We start from the raw sequence: 19,110 nt of genomic DNA on the forward strand, positions 1-19,110 counted from the left end.
GTACATGCAAACCTTAGGCAAGGTACAAACCACAAACAAGGGCCAAACCCAGAGACAGAAATCCAGGCAGCAATAACAAACAACAATGAAAGGCTTGGTAGGTCAGCAGTAGGAACTCTGAGCATTATTTTGCAAAGGACTGGTGAAACTGAGGGTTCTTTGTGAGGTAAAAATGCTCTTAGGTTTGTGCGATTAATGACCAGATGTGGACAGTTACTAATCAGATGAATGTCATGAAAGGTCATGTGATTATGCTTGTTGTAGGAAGTTTAGTTGGGGTTGCCATATTTGAAAACCGTAATGTGTTCAGGGGAGTTCTTGGAGATGGTTGAGGATTGTCTGACATTTTTTGCTGTGGTCAGAAGAGCTTTGAGTCATGATTAACTAAGCTTTCATTTGTTGACATTATTCAGCATTTTGGTAATGTATGCTGGTAATCATGCTAAATGAACTCCCTGAAGATTGGAGTGGAATTTCTTGAGTAGCCTGCAATAGAGCTCTGACCTCAACTTCATTGAACACCTTTGGGATAAATTGGAATGCTGACTGCACCCCAGGCCTCCTCAGTACCTGATATTACCAACACCCAAATGGTGTATAAACTCTGTCCACTTAGGTTACATTCAATAAAGTAGCTAGTGCTAGGTGCCATAGTTTGTGCTATCACATTGTTTACTCATTTAGTTTGTTAGTTAATTAGTACATCAAGCTAGCTTCATCAACATGAGCAACCTGTAAAACTGCAAAGAATTCCCAACTGAGGATCTGTTTAAACTCTTTCCAGTAGAGCGAAATAAACCAAAGTGTCGAGAGTTTTAGGTGTTAAAGTGTGTGCATGTTCACGAGGCTCGAAAGTCATGACAGAAACCATCAATCACCTCATTTACCACAGCCTTTTATTTATCACCAAATAACATGTATAGAGCATGTTTATTGTAAGGAAAACATTAGGTTAGATATAAAATGACAGAATACTATTACTAAAAAATTATTTTTAGAGATGCTAATTCAAATCAGTTTTGGCTTGCTAACATAGGAATAGAGCGGGGTGTTAGCCTAGTGGTAAAGGATCCGGAGGTTTGGGTTTGTCCCAGGCATATCAGGCTCCCTCTTTTGGGCCCTTGAGCAAGGCCCTTAATACTCTATGGGTGTTCAGTTGTGGGAATGGGGATAAAGTACTCCACTATGGATAGTCCCAAGCCTATCAGCGTAAGGAGGTGGGTGGGTGTCAGGCTAGAAGTCTGTCCAGGTAAAAAAAACTTATGGAAACGGAAAATAGGCGATCAGGCCCTTGCTGCCCAATGTGCCTAGTGGTGCAGGAGGAATACAAAAAAGAACATTCAAATAAACATAGTAGATCTTATACAACAGCCAACCACCAGAGGGCCTCAGAGACATTTGGCACCTATACTGTATGTTGAGCTATTCCAAACGAAATAACGAGTAACACTTGTCCTTTTTATCGCCATGCGTGCACCTCCATTCCCCATTTCCAAACATTTAAAACTGATGTTCACTCACATGATGATGTTTTGTTTATACATGCTTTTCTAATAACTACTTTAAAAATAGAGGGATACAAATGCTAGCAGTGTCAAAATGGTATTTGGTAATTATGGCTCTAACAGTTCATCTCAAGTTCAGCAAATAGTATATACAGTGGAACCTCGGAGCTCGCGGCCTCAGCGCTCGCGACCTCGCATGCTCGCGACTTTCATTCCGACCGGCGACTCAGATCGGCTCGTGAGCAACCGCGAGCTGCTCAAAACGCTAGTTTTAACATTTCTAATCAAGGTTTATCTCATTAAAATTGTCTAATAATTAAGTGTTATGGAGTGAAATAGTCTTATTTACTCATTTAAATCGATTTCGTATAGTGTTCTTTGGGTTTTTACTGGGTTGGAAGGGGCGTATCAAAAGGTCGCGAAAATTCCTAAGCCTCGCGAGCTCCGAGGTTCCACTGTATCTAAATAATTCATATTAGTTTACATCCCTGGTACAGTGAAGTGGACGTATATTTCCTTCTAATTTTGAAAAAAAATATCAAAAGCAAGCTTTAAAGGAATTCCATGTAGAAAGCAAACAAGCAAGTAGCCAGTAATAGTAGGTGTATAACAGCATAACGACGCAGATTTAACACACACTGAGACAATAGTGAGACTTTGCAATAACAGGGTTTACTGTATACACAGTGCATTCAGAAAGTATTCAGCAATGATCAAGAGAAATGGGAGGCACTTTAGCTAAATTTCAAAAAACTTTCTTTCGGCTTCTCCCGTTAGGGGTCGCCACAGCGGATCATCCGCATGTTTGATTGGCACATGTTTTTACGCTGGATGCCCTTCCTAATGCAACCCTTCCCATTTATCCGGGCTTGGGACCAGCACTAAGGCTTGTGCAACCCTAATGGCTGGGGTTGGTTCCCTGACCGGGGATCGAACCCGGGGCGCAGCGGTGAGAGCGCCGCATCCTAACCACTAACTAAATAACTAAATACTTAAGTACATGTGATATTTCAGTTGTCTTACTTTTTAATAAATGTATACACATTTCTAAAATTCTGTTTTCACTATTTGTCATTATGGGGTGCTGAGTTCAGATTAATGAAAAAATTCATTTAAACGATTGTAGTATCAGGCTGAAACATAAAAAAAACTTTAAAAAGTTGCATGGGGTCTGAATACTTTCTGAAAGCACTATATATGCAGTAATGAGTAATAAGAACCAGGTGGGATTGATTTACTATGCTGATTAGGTTAGGAGATAGAGGAGGACAGATAGTCTAGCCAGTAGTATAAGGTAGGTTGAGAAGCAACTGGTGTCCGGGATAGCGTTCTTCACAATGTGAATTATTGAGTTAGCTGGAATTGAATTTTTAACTATTTGACATGATCATGGAATATTTGGTTGAAACTGTTATCAGACTTGTTCTGTTCTTACAGATAAAAAATAAATAAATAAATGTACCAATCCTCTCTACCCTCACAACTGTTTAAACCTGCTGAAATCATTTCCTATCCCAAATTTGTAAAAAAAAAAAAAAAAGGTACAATTGAAACTCTAGCATTAAGCCTTAGTGCAGAACCATATTGCATCTGGTACAATACCTTGTTGATCATGTTTTTTTGTCCCGCCCATATGAGGGTAAAACACACCTATTCTTACCCAACATTTCCTCCCAGCGCATCTGTTTACCTGAGGTGCAATAATGTTCGTATTTTTTACAGATTCACAGATAAAAAATTTTTTTATTGACAAGCGTCATTGAGTAAATAGTATCGACGCAGAACTACATAAGATTCAGCAGGACATTTTTAAATATTGGAGGATGACTAAATGTTAGGCAACCAGCAAACACAATACAGTAACAAACCTCGCTGTTGAGTCATTTGTATACTTCAGGCTCCTGCAATAAGTGTTTTAAAAGCCACTATTGCTGTGTGGATTTAAATTGATGCATTGTGTATTTTGAATGGGGCTACTATTGTGAGGGCTGCCACACACTATAACTCTATGGACTCTCTGTTTAGCCCTGTAGAGTGAACGTAGTATGACAATGTTAATTCTAGCATTCTAGTAAAACTGTATTTTGTTGTAGAAAATCGGCTGTGACGGCATTATCGGCTCCTCGGCCAAAGAGGACCGATGTGGGGTGTGTAACGGAGATGGCAAGTCCTGTAAAATTATCCGAGGAGACTTCAACCACAGCAGCGGCATGGGTAAGGGACATTCGATCGCATAATATGGGTTATGCAGCAGTGATTCCTTATTATTTTCGTTGATATGATTGTTTGGTTTTGTCATTTGTTACATCTTTTTATTGTCTGATGTTTGCTGTCTGATTTGCTAGTTAGTTGTTAGTTTGCATTTGAGACTTCAAAGATGTCGGAATTGGTTGCCGCATCTGTTGACGTATGTGTGAGTGTGGGTGGGTGTGTGTGTGTGTTTTTTTTTGCCTTCTGTGATACCTGTGTAATACATAGCTAAAGTGTATCTGTCTTTCTCTCTGGCAGCTGCTGAGTCTTTATGACCTTTCAACAGTGATAAACAGGGAAATGTCCTCGCTGCCAATCATACGGCGCTTTTTAAATAAGAAAAACAAAAGGGTGCAAAAGCCTAAAGGCAACCCTAAAGGTCCTTTTTAGTAAGCATAAGAACCAAAGCAATTGTTTTCAATTGCATCATTTAGGCTACTCGCTAACCCACGAAGAACAACCCAGAAGCAGTCAGCCTAAATGCAAATCACTTGAATGGGAAAGGATAAGGGAATGCATTAAAGGAATTCGCTTCTCGTAGTGGTCTGGTAGAAATTAGCTTCATGCCGAGTTCACAGAGGGGAAATTTCACCTGGCAAAAAACATCAATCTTGAAAGCATGAGCTACTAAAATGAAAAAAGAAAAAAGACCATCGTCTCTTCTTTCGGAATTAAATCCAAAACGGAGGAACTGCCATTTAATTTATGTGCTTGTTTCCGCTTCCACGAAAGTCTAAACGTCCCACTTCTTTTTCAAAAGACTTTTGGCATGTCAGAATTCAAATGCTCTATGCTTCATAATATGGCGTGTAGGCGGAAGTCTCACTGGACAAATTACATTCCCTAAAATAGTCCATTCTATTATTACACAGCATGCACAATGGATCCAGTGTAAAACTAAGCATGGACAAATTACTACCTGGTGCACTGAGGATGGATTTTAGGTGTTTAGGTGGTTTTGTTCATAGATGTTGTTTCAAGTAGTTGTTTCATAGTTATCAAAAAACCAGGAAAATAAAAAGTTTTTTTTTTTTTGTGTCTATCTTAAGCATTCATTTGGTGTAATAGATATACGTGCATTTGGGGGAATTGCACTAAGATGCTGTAACTATAGCATAAGGCTGTAGATAGCTCACGCCAAGAAAAAAATAGAAACAGTATCAATCCTTTAGTTAAGCTAATGGGCTTCACTTGTTTATTGCCCAAAGAAGGAATTACTTTTTGTAAGAACATACAAATATTACTTTTATAAGTTCTTGGCTAAGACCAAATCGAGCCAGACCAATACCCAAGCATTCAAATGCCAGTAACCCAAAACTTGGCAGTCCAAGTCAATTCAGAAAATGTCTCGTGACTAGATGATGTCATAAATCTTCTGTTTACTAGACACAGTCATCTTTTTATTTAATCAAAATAAAGATGCTAGCGGGACTCGGATAATGCCAAAACAGCACAATTTGTAGCTGACGTTATGTTCAAGATGCAGTTGGAAACTATATTATTATAGTTACATTATTATATACTCTTTTTATTATGTTAGCTATTCTGTTTCCAGGTAATCAAAACATGGAAGTGAACACTATGTTGGAGCTTTTAGTTTCCCTGTAGTCTACTTAATAAATGTTGTTAACAAAAAAAGAATAATTTTGTTTTCCATTAGATAATGGCCTCTTATACTGTATGTTTTTTTTTCTTTTTTTTTAGGTTTGCCAGATAGTTTCTTATGGTTCACAGTGATGTTTTTCTGGTGCATTCCCAATTCGACCTCATTGGTTCCTAAAATGTACTGTACACTCCGTGTTGTACACAGTGAACAAGTGAATGTGGGAAAAATTGTGACACTTGGTAACCAATTAAATGTGAGATTTCTGCCCCAATCGGTGGTCTGGCAAAGATAATAAAAGGAAAAAAACGAACTAATCTTAAAAGAAAAATCACTTAAAAGTGCATTAGAGCTTTCTTCTGAATCGTAGTATCCCATTCCTGTGGTAGAGAACTATAAATCCCTCATTGACTATACAACCACTTGGCAACCGACTGTGTGAAATTTACTAAATCCCACACAGTTCCTCGTAAATCAGCACTTTTGCCATTTCAGCAATAAAACAAGTGCCAACCAAAACACGGACTCGTTCTTATGCTGTTCATTTTTTTTCGATGCCTTTTTTCCCAACATAATAATCATTCTGTCTTCGCAAGGCAAGGATGCCAGGTGTTATCCCGTCTGTCTACCTAGTTTCAAAATTATTGCCACCTTTTGTAAACGATTAATATAAGAGATTATAAAAAATGTCTTTGTTGTTAATGAGTTTTATACAGACCATGAAGTATCTGGGCAAGGAAGAACAAATTTGAATGATTTTATTTGGTTTGAAAGTGTAGGTACTGTATGTGCAGTGTTTTTTGCCAAAGAAAGGGGTAACATTTAAAATGTAAGATTTTTAATTTCTGTCCAAAAACTTTTATTGCAATATTGCACTTTTATATTTTATAACAATCCCATTCCACCCAACCCAATAATCCCAAACCAGAACAAACTGTTGGACCCTTGAGCAAACCGTTTACTCCTAAACTGCCCAGTTATATGAAGAGAGATAAGTTATAAGGGCGTATGCCATAAATGAAAAATGAGGAGTTTCGTGTCAACATTTGCGTCATTTGCATGAGGAACATGGTGGGCATACTGAGCAAGTCCTATAAATAAAAGCTCTTTTCCAGTTTCTTTTTTCCTGTAATGCTGCTGGATTTATAGGACACATTCTTAGAGATGCCAATAATTCTAGCTTTGTGCTACAGAAGAGAGAGAGAGAGAGAGAGAGAGAGAGAGAGAGAGAGAGAGAGAGAGAGAGAGAGAGAGAGAGAGAGAGAAAGGTCATACCCCTCCCACTCAGAGAGCAATTATGCTTTCTATTCCCAGCCACAAATGGCTGTGGCACTGTCAAGATTGGAGCTCATGAGGGTGTAATCTTAGACACCTGCAAATTCACGCTTGCTTTTGTAACGCATTTTACACGCATCACGTCACATCACAACAGGCAACTTTTAATTTCCCTTTCATACATCAGATTATTGATCCATAATAAGCCATAATACAGTACTCTGAGATATAAGGCAAGAAGAGTGCATGGCCAGCGAGTGCAGCAAATAGCAATAAATGCAACGGAAAGCACAATAAATACACAGTGTGCAATTTTTCAAAAGAACAGAAGGGGCATATGGGGAAACCCAGACGGCTTCAAATCTGAAAATACTGAGAGCAAACTGTACGAAGCAGAAGCTAGTATTTGTAGGAGGGTCAAGGAGTGCGTGTGTAAAAGAATTCCCATTTCCTTCCACTTGGCCACAGTTTGAATGATTACTGTACGAATCGTCAGGCATACCAGACGTTCTCTTCCTGCGCAAAGTAATTGAATGTTACACTTGATTACAAAAAGCGTAGTGGCTCCATATTGCTGGCTTCAATACGACTGCTCGTTTTTGTCCTTCTCCCAGGTGCGAGTGTGAATTTGCTTGTGTGTATGTGTTTCTCCACATGTGAGTCGTTTAAAAAAGTAAATAAATTGAAAAAAAAAAAAACAGATTTTGGATGCCACAGGAAGAGCTCACTGACCGTGTTCGGTTCTCTGTTCCCCAGTCACCCCTAGCCATTGTAAGAAGGTCTCTACGTGTGTGATGTCAAAATCCAGAGCTCCTCCAAAGTGTTTCTCATGTAAGATGCATGCTCGTGCATGAACGCGTGAATGTGTGTTCGTGCATCCCTTTGTGTGTGTGTGTGTGTGTGTGTGTGTGTGTGCGTGTGTGTCAGTGTGTAACTCAGACATACCGTATTGACCCATCATGTACATCCTCATTGGTGTTCTCTGGGAAAAGGGAGCTAAAGTCACTTATGGCACTAAACCATAGTCTGAACCACTCTAACCCAGTGTGACGTGTTTCTTCAGTTAGGATCATCATCTGTTCTACTGAGTGAAACGCACTGCATGTCGTGATTTCAGCGTGTTTGTTGGATGCCAAACCTGATCTGAAATCAAGAGTTGGGTGTTTTCATATATGTGCATAGGCATGTGCTGATATTTCTTATTACAGTATGCAATAAGGAAGTGTGAGAATAAATAGCAGTTTGAGATGCATAGGTCAGCAATCTATATATACACAGTATAAGATTATCTATATTATCCTGATAAAACTGAGCTGAGCCAGTTAAGGTCCAAGAAAAAAATTTACATAGGAAAATTACTGTGGTCTGATGTGATCTTAAAAATGCATTTACCGTGTTTTCCGGACTATAAGCCGCTACTTTTTCCCCACTCTTTGAATCCCGTGGCTTAAACAATGAAGCGGCTAATTTATGGATTTTTTCTTGGTTTTTCCCGGTTTCACAAGATTCAAGCCAAAAATCTGAGCCCCATAACATTAGACCAATAAAATTTCCGAACGGGTTCAGGTGAACCAATGAAACTCTTTATATTAAATCAGATGCGCTTCCACTGAATCGGGCCGCACCACATCATAAATATGGATGCGGTTCCTCTGACGTTTGACCTGCCGCTCACTCGGACTGTCTACTGCAAATGCGAATCATTCGTCACGCTGAAAACAACCGGGCATGAAAACGCACTTCACCTGTGTTCTGAGCTGCACGGCATCAGGAGAAAAGCTTCACCGATGGTGATTTTTAAACGCACGACGATGCCAAAAGAAAACTCCCGAGAGAAATTGTTGTGAAAGGAAGGAGGAAGACGGTGAACAGTGACTTTCTTGGTAGGCTACTGTTTAGATACAAGCCGTGTAACAGACACTGTCTTTCACTGTGTAAAGTTTATTAGTTTCAGTGTAGACACCTGCGGCTTATAGACAGGTGTGGCGTATTTATGTTCAAGATAAAAATCTTTGTAAAATTCAGTGGGTGCGGCTTATATATGGGTGTGCTTAATAGTCCGGAAATTACGGTAATTTTTTTTTTATAACAGCAAAAGTGTTTGGTTCCTTTTATACTGTACCATTGCAGTGTGCCAATTCCAACAAATGAACACAGCAGACTCATTAAAAAATGTTCAAAAGAACTATACTGTGTATGGAAGAAAGATTATGATCACCTGACCATAAGATTCATACGTCCTTTTTTTTTTTTTAACATCTCATTCTATATTTAGCTCCATTTGCTATAATAATTACCTTCACTCTTCTGGGAAGATTGTCTAGTAGATTTCGAAGTGTGCTTATGGAGATTTGTGCTCATTTAGCCAAGGTAGTAAAAGTAAAAGCTTAGAAAGTCAGATCCTGATGTAGAGTAAGGAGGCCTAGGGTGCAGTCAACATTCCAAATTATCTTAAAGGTGTTCAGTAGAGTTGAGGTCAGAGCTTAATAGCCTATAGACCATTCAAGATCTTCTTTTCCAACCCATGTGTATCATACTTTCTTAGAACTTGCTTTGTGCACAGGGTGGGATTGTCATGCTGGGATAGGTGAGGGTCTCCTAGTTCAACTTAAAGGAAAATTTCATTCTACATGTCATAATGATATTTTGTCATTGTGATATGTGATATCAGCACATGCCTTTACATTATACATGTGGTAACTTGACCCAGGAACTTGGGTGTGGACTCAGAGGGTCTGGGTTTTTAAACACTTCCACAAATGTTTTTTTTGTGTCATCCTTACAAAATGTAACTCTTAAAGTCACCTAAAACTTAAAAAAAATGTTTTATGATATCAATTGACAGGACAGAGGATGAATATTGTCATCTTCTAGTCTGATATGAATAAGTCCGATATGAAATATTAATATGATCATTTTCAGGAAACTATTACACAATTTGGTTGTGATATCAGGCACTGGGTGACTTTACCCTAAATCAACTTAAGTTAAAACTATTTTGAAAGTCAAATCAGAAAGTTTGCCATCTTTAATGCTTTTCCTAGCTGTCCGGGTTGTGACACTGCTCTTCAGGTAGGTGGGTTTGTGTGTGTATGTGTGTGTTTGGGTAAAGTGGTGGAAAGGGCTTGCTGAGCTCTCAGGTAATGTTTTTTTTTAAAGTGTTTTGTGGTGGGTATCGTAGCAGCAACTGCATGCTTTTGATTAACTGCGGTGTTGGTGTGAACACATTTGGGCTGGTCTGGAGCAGTAATGAGAAACAAAGCAGTTTAAGATGCGCACAGCAACAGATTTAGTTAATAGGACGACATTTAATTGGGAAACCATCAGGCCCATAACCTGTGCTGCAATCCAAAACAGCAGAGAAGTTCATTAATAAACATCATTACACAAAAACAGTTCATTTGTACCGAATAGCTTGGCAAAAATACAAAAAAATATCAGCCAAGGACATCATTCATGTCCTGCATTTTCCTCTTTAGTTTTGCACTAAAGCAAAAATGACAAGTCCAAAATCATAGCTTCAAAAACATGCTCATATTTTCATACAGATATCTGCATGCTGAAATAACAAATTAAAGCTGAGCGCTCAATTGCTGTTACTTATTATTTACCGAATCAGCGTGAATTTTCATTATGATTCCACCTACTGACTTTGGCAGAGTTTTAGGATAATACTTGGAAAAATATAGTTACATTTTGGGTTTTTATATTTTATAAACATGCTTATTGAAAATTTAAAAAGGGGGTCGTGTTGCCTAAGACAAATACGCATGTTTTCATTTATTCTTCAGTGAGATTCAGTGTGTAGTTTCCCCTTAAATTTTCTTATTATATAGCTTATATGTTATACCCCGAACAGGCATTACATTATGATATTAAAACATTATGAGTGGTAAAGTGAATAACAGTGTTGATCTCTTCCTCATGTCACCTGTTAGTGGGTGGAATATATTAGGCAGCAAGTAAACATTTAGTTCTTAAAGTTGACGTGTTAGAAGCAGGAAAAATGGGCAAGCGTGACAATTGTGATGGCTAGAAGATTGGGTCAGAGCATCTCCAAAACTGCAGCTCTTGTGGGCTCTTGTCTGGCAGGTGTGGTCCGATCCAACAGACGAGCACATGTAGCTCAATTGCTGAAAAAGTTCCTGCTGTTAATGCTCAATGTGTCAGGAGTGTTTTGGCAGCAAAATGGGGACCAACACAATATTAGGCAGGTGGTCATAATGTTATGCCTGATCGGTGCATGTGTATAAGGTAGACATATAGATAGGTTTATATAGGTTATACAGTGAGGAAAATAAGTATTTGAACACCCTGCTATTTTGCAAGTTCTCCCACTTAGAAATCATGGAGGGGTCTGAAATTGTCATCGTAGGTGCATGTCCACTGTGAGAGACATATTCTAAAAAAAAAAATCCAGAAATCACAATATATGATTTTTAAACTATTTATTTGTATGATACAGCTGCAAATAAGTATTTGAACACCTGTCTATCAGCTAGAATTCTGACCCTCAAAGACCTGTTAGTCTGCCTTTAAAATGTCCACCTCCACTACATTTATTATCCTAAATTAGATGCACCTGTTTGAGGTCGTTAGCTGCATAAAGACACCTGTCCACCCGTACAATCAGTAAGAATCCAACTACTAACATAACCAAGACCAAAGAGCTGTCCAAAGACACTAGAGACAAAATTGTACACTTCCACAAGGCTGGAAAGGGCTACAGGGAAATTGCCAAGCAGCTTGGTTAAAAAAGGTCCACTGTTGGAGCAATCATTAGAAAATGAAAGAAGCTAAACATGACTGTTAATCTTCCTCGGACTGGGGCTCCATGCAAGATCCCACCTCGTGGGGTCTCAATGATCCTAAGGAAGGTGAGAAATCAGCCCAGAACTACTCAGGAGGAGCTTGCCAATGACCTGAAAAGAGCTGGGACCACCGTTTTCAAGGTTACTGTTGGTAATACACTAAGACGTCATGGTTTGAAATCATGCATGGCACGGAAGGTTCCCCTGCTTAAACCAGCACATGTCCAGGCACGTCTAAAGTTTGCCAATGACCATTTGGATGATCCAGAGGAGTCATGGGAGAAAGTCATGTGGTCTGATAAGACCAAAATAGAACTTTTGGGTCATAATTCCACTAAACGTGTTTGGAGGAAGAAGAATGATGAGTACCATCCCAAGAACACCATCCCTACTGTGAAGCATGGGGGTGGTAGCATCATGCTTTGGGGGTGTTTTTCTGCACATTGGACAGGGCAACTGCACTGTATTAAGGAGAGGATGACCGGGGCTATGTATTGCGAGATTTTGGGGAACAACCTCCTTCCCTCAGTTAGAGCATTGAAGATGGGTCGAGGCTGGGTCTTCCAACATGACAATGACCCAAAGCACACAGCCAGGATAACCAAGGAGTGGCTCTGTAAGAAGCATATCAAGGTTCTGGCATTGCCTAGCCAGTCTCCAGACCTAAACCCAATAGAGAATCTTCGGAGGGAGCTTAAACTCCGTGTTTCTCAGCGACAGGCCAGAAACCTGACTGATCTAGAGAAGATCTGTGTGGAGGAGTGGGCCAAAATCCCTCCTGCAGTGTGTGCAAACCTGGTGAAAAACTACAGGAAACGTTTGACTCTGTAATTGCAAACAAAGGCTCCTGTACCAAATATTAACATTGACTTTCTCAGGTGTTCAAATACTTATTTGCAGCTGTATCATACAAATAAATAGTAAAAAAATCATACATTGTGATTTCTGGATTTTTTTTTTTTAGATTATGTCTCTCACAGTGGACATGCACCTACGATGAAAATTTCAGACCCCTCCATAATTTCTAAGTGGGAGAACTTGCAAAATAGCAGGGTGTTCAAATACTTATTTTCCTCACTGTATGTTTATATGTTTTTTTATGTTTTATGGTGATGTGTTTATGACATTTATTATGTTTACATATGAATTGTGTTTTTTGAGGCACATTTACTTCTTTTCTCTCCACACAAATGGTGAAATTACAAAAAAGCTTACTAGATTATTTTTAAGCTGTTGCAAAAATAGTTAAATAAATTTTATTTTTCAAAAGTATAAAAAAAACAAAAAAAAATGTATGTAAAGAATTAATGTAAAAGTGGCATGAGGGTGATGTAGCCCACAACCTGACATGATGCTATAGTATGTGTTGTATCTAAGGATATTGATATTGAAGTGTATGTTTCATAGCTTGACATAAAACAAAACCTTACATCTCGGGCGTAAAAAAATCAGATGAGTTCTAGCATCCATCCTGTCACCTTATCTCGATCTAACAGAGATCACTTAAATCCTGCTTTCTGCATGAGAACGCATGAAGAGTGTAATGTATCATTGTTCAGGTATTTACCAGCTCCAGTTTTCTTTTTCCAAGGTCAAATTGGAATAACCCCATCAGCTTTCTGGGAAAAAGCTCTAGCTATGACTATTAAACCCAATCAAAAAAGAAGTGGTCATTTCTCCGAGTACATTCTCTATCCATAATTTCAGTTCACCATTTCTTTGGCAGAGATCTGAGCAGATTTTTTGTAAGGGAAGCATGATGTTATTCTGGCTTTGTTTTATCATTACTGCCCAAACACAGTGTGATGTCATGTCACATGGAGGAATGTGTCTATTTCTGGGTATATGTGTGTGCAAGAAAGACTTTTCCGGTATAAATCGGAGCTTTCCATCTTATCATGCTCAATATTTGATCCTAATTCAACCTCCATCCTGCGTTTACACTAAAAAACGAATTTCGAGACTTTCACTGTTATTTCATCTGAGAGTGGTTTTTACAAAATGTATTTATTTATAATAAATAATCATGTATGTCTAATATGCACACAATATGTACTCATGGTGCTGTAGCATTTATTCGCATTTCCATTTTCCAATTTTCCAAGTAGAAAATGATTGTTATACGAATAGGAGCTAAATGCTGAATTGATTTAGGAAACATCAGAACACAATTGCCTTATGACTGGTACAAGATATGTATTTAGATTTGACAGGAAATTAAACTTTGCCTCATGCCTTCTTGGACGGCAGAAATACACCTTTTTACTAAAATCGAAACGATTGCCAAATAAGTATAAATCCAGCAGGCTTGACACTCACTGTAGCCAAAATCTGACCAGTTTCGTTTCCTGAAACGTTGTGTTTTTCACACTAGCATGAGCATTGAGATGGTTGGCTCCGATTAGCCTAAAAATGACCATGATGTTATCGCTTAAAATCTGTACACGTATACATGCACACATTCACCTCAACCTCGCCTTGATGTTTTTTTAGGGTCCAAAATCTGAGTCCACTATCAATATTTATAATTAATTCTTAATATGTAAATACATTTTTATTAGCTAATACTATAAAAACTAAAAAAATTTTTTATTAATATATAAATTCTAGCAGACAAAACATGAAATATTGTGTTGTTAGTCCAGAGCTTTCGTTTTTCAGTTTTAGTATTTAAAAAATGATGAAATTAGCATTTTTGGTAGTGGACATTTGGACCCTATTATATCACATTCTGAAATCTGCTCTCCTGCTTTCTCTGTCACTTTTTTCCCCTTTGAAGGTTATATCGAGGCAGCCGTCATTCCTATAGGAGCGCGGCGAATCAAAGTTGTGGAGGACCGACCATCACACAGCTTCCTAGGTAAGTACTTGTCTTTTCGTAATAAAGACTAGACACACTCACTTTGCCCTTTAGGCTCACAGTGGATGATGCCACAAGTGCCACTGTTTATCTGTGACTTCAATGATCTGCAGCACATCATCCCTGTGACACACACACACACACACACACACACACACACACACACACACACACACACACACACACACACACAGGGTTTGCAGTTGTTCTGTCAGTCACCATAACGTAGGTGTGCTTTTGGTCGCCATTACTCAAAATAAAGAAGACATGCATTTATGCATTTACCAGTGAAGAGGGCATGTCCTCTGTGCCTGATATATAAATGGAAGGAGTCGTGGCCTCTGTGTCAGTCATTGAGTGTGAAAAAACATGACCTTTTTACTTGGTATACAAATGAAAAGAGGTGTGTCCTCTGAGTATGTCATTCAAAGAGAAAAATGTCACCACTGTGCCTGTTATATTAATTAAAGGAGGTGTGGCTTCTGTACCTAATACTCAACATATAACAGGCATGGGTGTGTCATCTGTCTGTCATAGAGATTGAAAGAGGTGTGTCCTCTGTTCTTGTTACACAAATTAAAGGAGATGTGGTCACCTTTACTATGTCACGTAACACAGTGAAGTCAAGTAGCAGTCACTTATAGTTACAAGTACACACTGTTGGCAGCAGCGGAAAAATGTAATTATAAATGAATCGCACATCTAATGGAGTCTGAAATTTTTTTTCCCCAGTATATCTTGACGCATAAAAACATTTTTTAAAGGTTCGTTCTTGTAGAGGCCTGCTATATCCCTTCACCTTTACATATAACAAAAACTTGACATTAAAATAACAACAGCTTCTAAGATTGTTTTTCTATGGATAAAGGGAATGTATGAGAAATGTGATAAAAATGTGATGAAAAGATGTTTTGGAATAAATGACTAAGCGAGTGTGTGGAGGTTTCTTTGCCTTGCCAACATTTAGAAAGTTTTCATATAATTTTGCAACACTTTCTCAAAATATTTAAATGTACTATATTTAGTGTGTTGAAACTTACAGCACAGCATACTGACAAAAAACTATTGTCTATTGTCTATTATTGCTTATCAGCAACCCGGACATTTTTGTTAGTTCAGGTTTAGTGTTTCATCATACATCTGACTGATTCTGGACCATGTTCCCCTAATTACAGGCCACACAGTGGCTTTTATTTGGACTCTAAAAACACCAAAAAACAAGATAAAAGTGACCAGTTCTTTTTGTGGAGGAGAACATCTGTTCTTTATAACACACATATATACACACTTGGTGTGTGGGCAATAATAAATTGCAGTAGTAAATAAAGCTGTTTTGAATCGCTTGAAAACTATGACACACTGTTACAATATGACTACAGAGTTGTGCAAAGAGGTATAGATGACTGATTTTTTAAGAAAAGACTTCTTTCTTAAATTTATAATTAAACATTTACAATGTTTGGTTGGTAATTAGAAGGGATTATAATAAAATGTAATGGTTGATTCTTTTATTTATTCAGCTTTGGTAAGTGTTTTATCCTCAGTAGGGTCATGATAAATCATTGGAACACTGGGCATGAGGCGGGAAAACGATTTGGATAGAATTCCAATCTTGTTCACTACACTTAGCACAAACACTCACACCTAAAAGCAATTTATAGCCAGTACATCTACACACATGGAGGATGGAGAAGGGACACAGGAAGGCAGTGGTTAAGGCATTGGACTCTGGATCGGAAGATCACAAGGTCAAATGGCACCATTAAGCTGCCACTCTTGGGCCCTTCAGCAAGGCCCGTAAGAGTTAACTGCTTGGTTATAAGTTGTCCTGTGCTTTGCTTTCGGTCTCCTCTGATTCATAAATGAAAAATGGAAATAAATTCAGAACCCAGAGGAAACTCTCACAGACATAGGCAGAACATGCCAAGCTGTGACACTTGGCCAAGCTTAGGCTCAACCCAAGAGTTATGCATTACTTCCTGCACTACTATGCCACCCATGACTGTTTCATTATGGTCAGATTCTCGAATAAGTATATACAGCTTTAGTAAATAAAGGTTTAGATCTCTTTTAAACCCAAAAAAATTTTATTTGTTTCCATTCTTTCACCATGGCCAATATAATAGTTTGAGGATTATTTGCACACTATGTTATTGAGCATAAAAGTTGATATGTTCAATAACATACAGTGAGTTTCATTTTAAGCCAGACTTAAAATAAGGTATTTCCTATAATACAATTCTATTATTAATACTCTGTACTTAGGTATAAAAGAAGAAGAAAGAAGGGATTTCTGCAATTTTCGGCACCCACTCAGAGATCTTTAAATGAAACAGCAGTCTCTTCTTATAACATCGAAAAAGCTTGATGACACATCTACAACAAAAAAAAGTTGGGGTCACTGCGTAAAATGTAAATAAAAACAGAATGCAATGATTTGCAAATCTCATAAATCCTTATTGTATTTACAATAGAACATAGAAAATATATCAAATAGTTAAACTGAGGAAAGGTACCATTTTAAGGAAAAAATAAGGCAAAAAATTCTGGGAAAAGTAAGTGTTAGTAAAATTAAACAGTTGTATAATCATTTCAGGTAGCTAATTATATTAATTGCCAACAGGTCAGTAAGATAAATAGTGTAACGCCGCCCTCCTCTCTGGGCCAAAGCCCATTTAAAACGTACTAAGGCAAAGTAGAAAATTGTTTTGTGGGCAGACAAATAAAAATTTTATTTCATTTTTGGAAACCATGGACACCTCATCCTCCAGACTAAAGTGGAGAGGGACCATTTGGCTTGTTATCAGCCCTCAGTTCAAAAAGCCGCATCTCTGATGGTATGGGAGTGCATTAGTGCCTGTGGAATGGGCAGCTTGCACATTTGGAAAGGCTCCATCACTGCTGAACGTTATATACAGGTTTTAGAGCAACAAATGCTTCCATCCAGAAAAAGTCTTTTTCAGGGAAGGCTTTGCATTGGCTTAGCAAGACAATGTTAACCTCATACTGCTTTTATTACAATAGCATGACTTCGTAGTAGAAGAGTCCAGGTGCCCAACTGGCCTGCCTGCAGTCTAGACCTTTTGGCATGTCACGAAACAAAAAAATACAACAAAGGAGACCCAGAACTGTTGAGCAGCTAGAATCCTGTATTTGACACCTATGGTGCAACATTCCTCCCCAAAACTTCAGCAACCGGTCTCCCCAGTTCCCAAATGTACAGTATATGGCGAGAAGACATGATGCTACACAGTGTTAAACATATCCCAAATCTTTATGATACCTTCTGCACTATCAAATTCAAAAAAAAAAATCTTCCTTAAAATAGTATATATTCTCAGTTTAAACATTGGATATGTATTTTATGTTGTTGTTGTTATCGTTTTGTTTACAAGACGTATCAGATTACAGCAGCGATTAGGTGCTTTTCATTATATTAAATCTTTAGTAATTACATATTCTGACGACATACAGGATCAAAGTTGTGATGACAACACTTGACCTATCTGGGTAGCTCTGTCCTGGCAAATTTCTAGCAAATGTTTATAAGTATATTGGGCTCAGTGGTTTTTAAACTGCTTTTTCCATATTCATTGCCTTACCTGTGCACAAGTCCACAAGCCTGCATATATTTACTTTACCTTTTCCTGTTTCAATGGATGACAAAGCAGTTTTACATAGACGTCAATGGGAAATACGATTCTAGGATCAAGGCATTTTTTAAGGAGCAAATGTTAGTTTCAACCATTTATAAGTGTCTATAATTTGGCTTTTTTTAGACTAGATAAAGAGCTGTACTTCATCCTTAAAATTTACCAGTTTTATAATGTTTTAAAAAATGTAATGAATTCAATGCCTAACACTATGAAGCCTTACAGTTGAGAATACTGCAGTTCCAGCATTTTATACGAGCCGCACGAGCGCCTGCAGTTAACCCATATTCCCTGTTGACTGTTCCAGCGTTGAAAGACTCAAGCAAGAGATCCATAAACAGCGACTGGAAAATCGAGCTGCCGGGGGAATTCGAGCTCGCCGGCACCACCGTTCGCTACGTTCGCAGAGGATTGTGGGAAAAGATGTCTGCCAAGGGGCCCACTAAAACTCCTCTCCACCTTATGGTAAATAAATTAGGCCTTGCTCTACAGCCCTAAGGGAACACCTCTTCTATTTTATCTACCGAACCCTCTTTAACACATTTGTTTACCCAGTTTTTCATAAAAGCTGCTTTTAATGTGAAGTTCTATTTATCTATAATTGCAGCTGTGTTTAAGGGTTTTATAAAAAGGTGCTTGCTTTGGTTGCTTGTTTTTTTGTTTTCCTTTTTATGCTTTTTTTCTTTCTTTCTATTAAGCATTACTGGACTAGTTTTCCACAATGTTCATGGGAAAGTGAACCACTTTGTACATGAAAATTCTACTTAATCCAGAATAAACACACTGAATGATAGTGAAACTGCACATTATTAATAGGTAGCTCTTGTTTCTGGTAGATGTTTACCTTAAATGTTGACAAAGAATCAGCTTTTTCTTTCTACTCATTCAGATAGCAAGATGACATTATCATGAGGTTGTAATTCATTTACATGTTAGTGGGAGACATTGCATAAAAAAGGATCAGCTCTACACATGGATTTAGTTAAGGGGTTGCCGTCAAGCTCATTAGGAACAATCAAGATACAATCTACACTGCACCCTAGTGACAGGGGCGCCAGAAATGCCTGAAGGAAGTCTTTATTATTTAGCATAATAAAGAAATCATGTAGGCTTTGTTGAATGTCAAACTCCACACGGCTCTTTCAGGTCATGC

The 19,110-nt window shown here is 38.2% G+C and overlaps 1 protein-coding gene across 1 annotated transcript in view; it reads left to right on the plus strand.

Annotated features, from left to right (window-relative positions):
• Nucleotides 1-19,110, plus strand: part of adamts17 (ADAM metallopeptidase with thrombospondin type 1 motif, 17) — a 142,809-nt gene that overhangs the window by 97,535 nt on the left and 26,164 nt on the right. Inside the window, exons 15-18 of the mRNA XM_083559569.1 lie at nt 3,599-3,719; nt 7,390-7,464; nt 14,224-14,304; nt 18,265-18,435. Of these exons, the coding sequence (XP_083415695.1) occupies nt 3,599-3,719; nt 7,390-7,464; nt 14,224-14,304; nt 18,265-18,435 (448 nt within the window). The remainder of the gene's footprint in view (nt 1-3,598; nt 3,720-7,389; nt 7,465-14,223; nt 14,305-18,264; nt 18,436-19,110) is intronic.

This window comes from Silurus aristotelis (genome assembly GCF_946808225.1).
Source record: "Silurus aristotelis genome assembly, chromosome: 13".
In the NCBI taxonomy this organism is placed as follows: Eukaryota; Metazoa; Chordata; class Actinopteri; order Siluriformes; family Siluridae; genus Silurus; species Silurus aristotelis.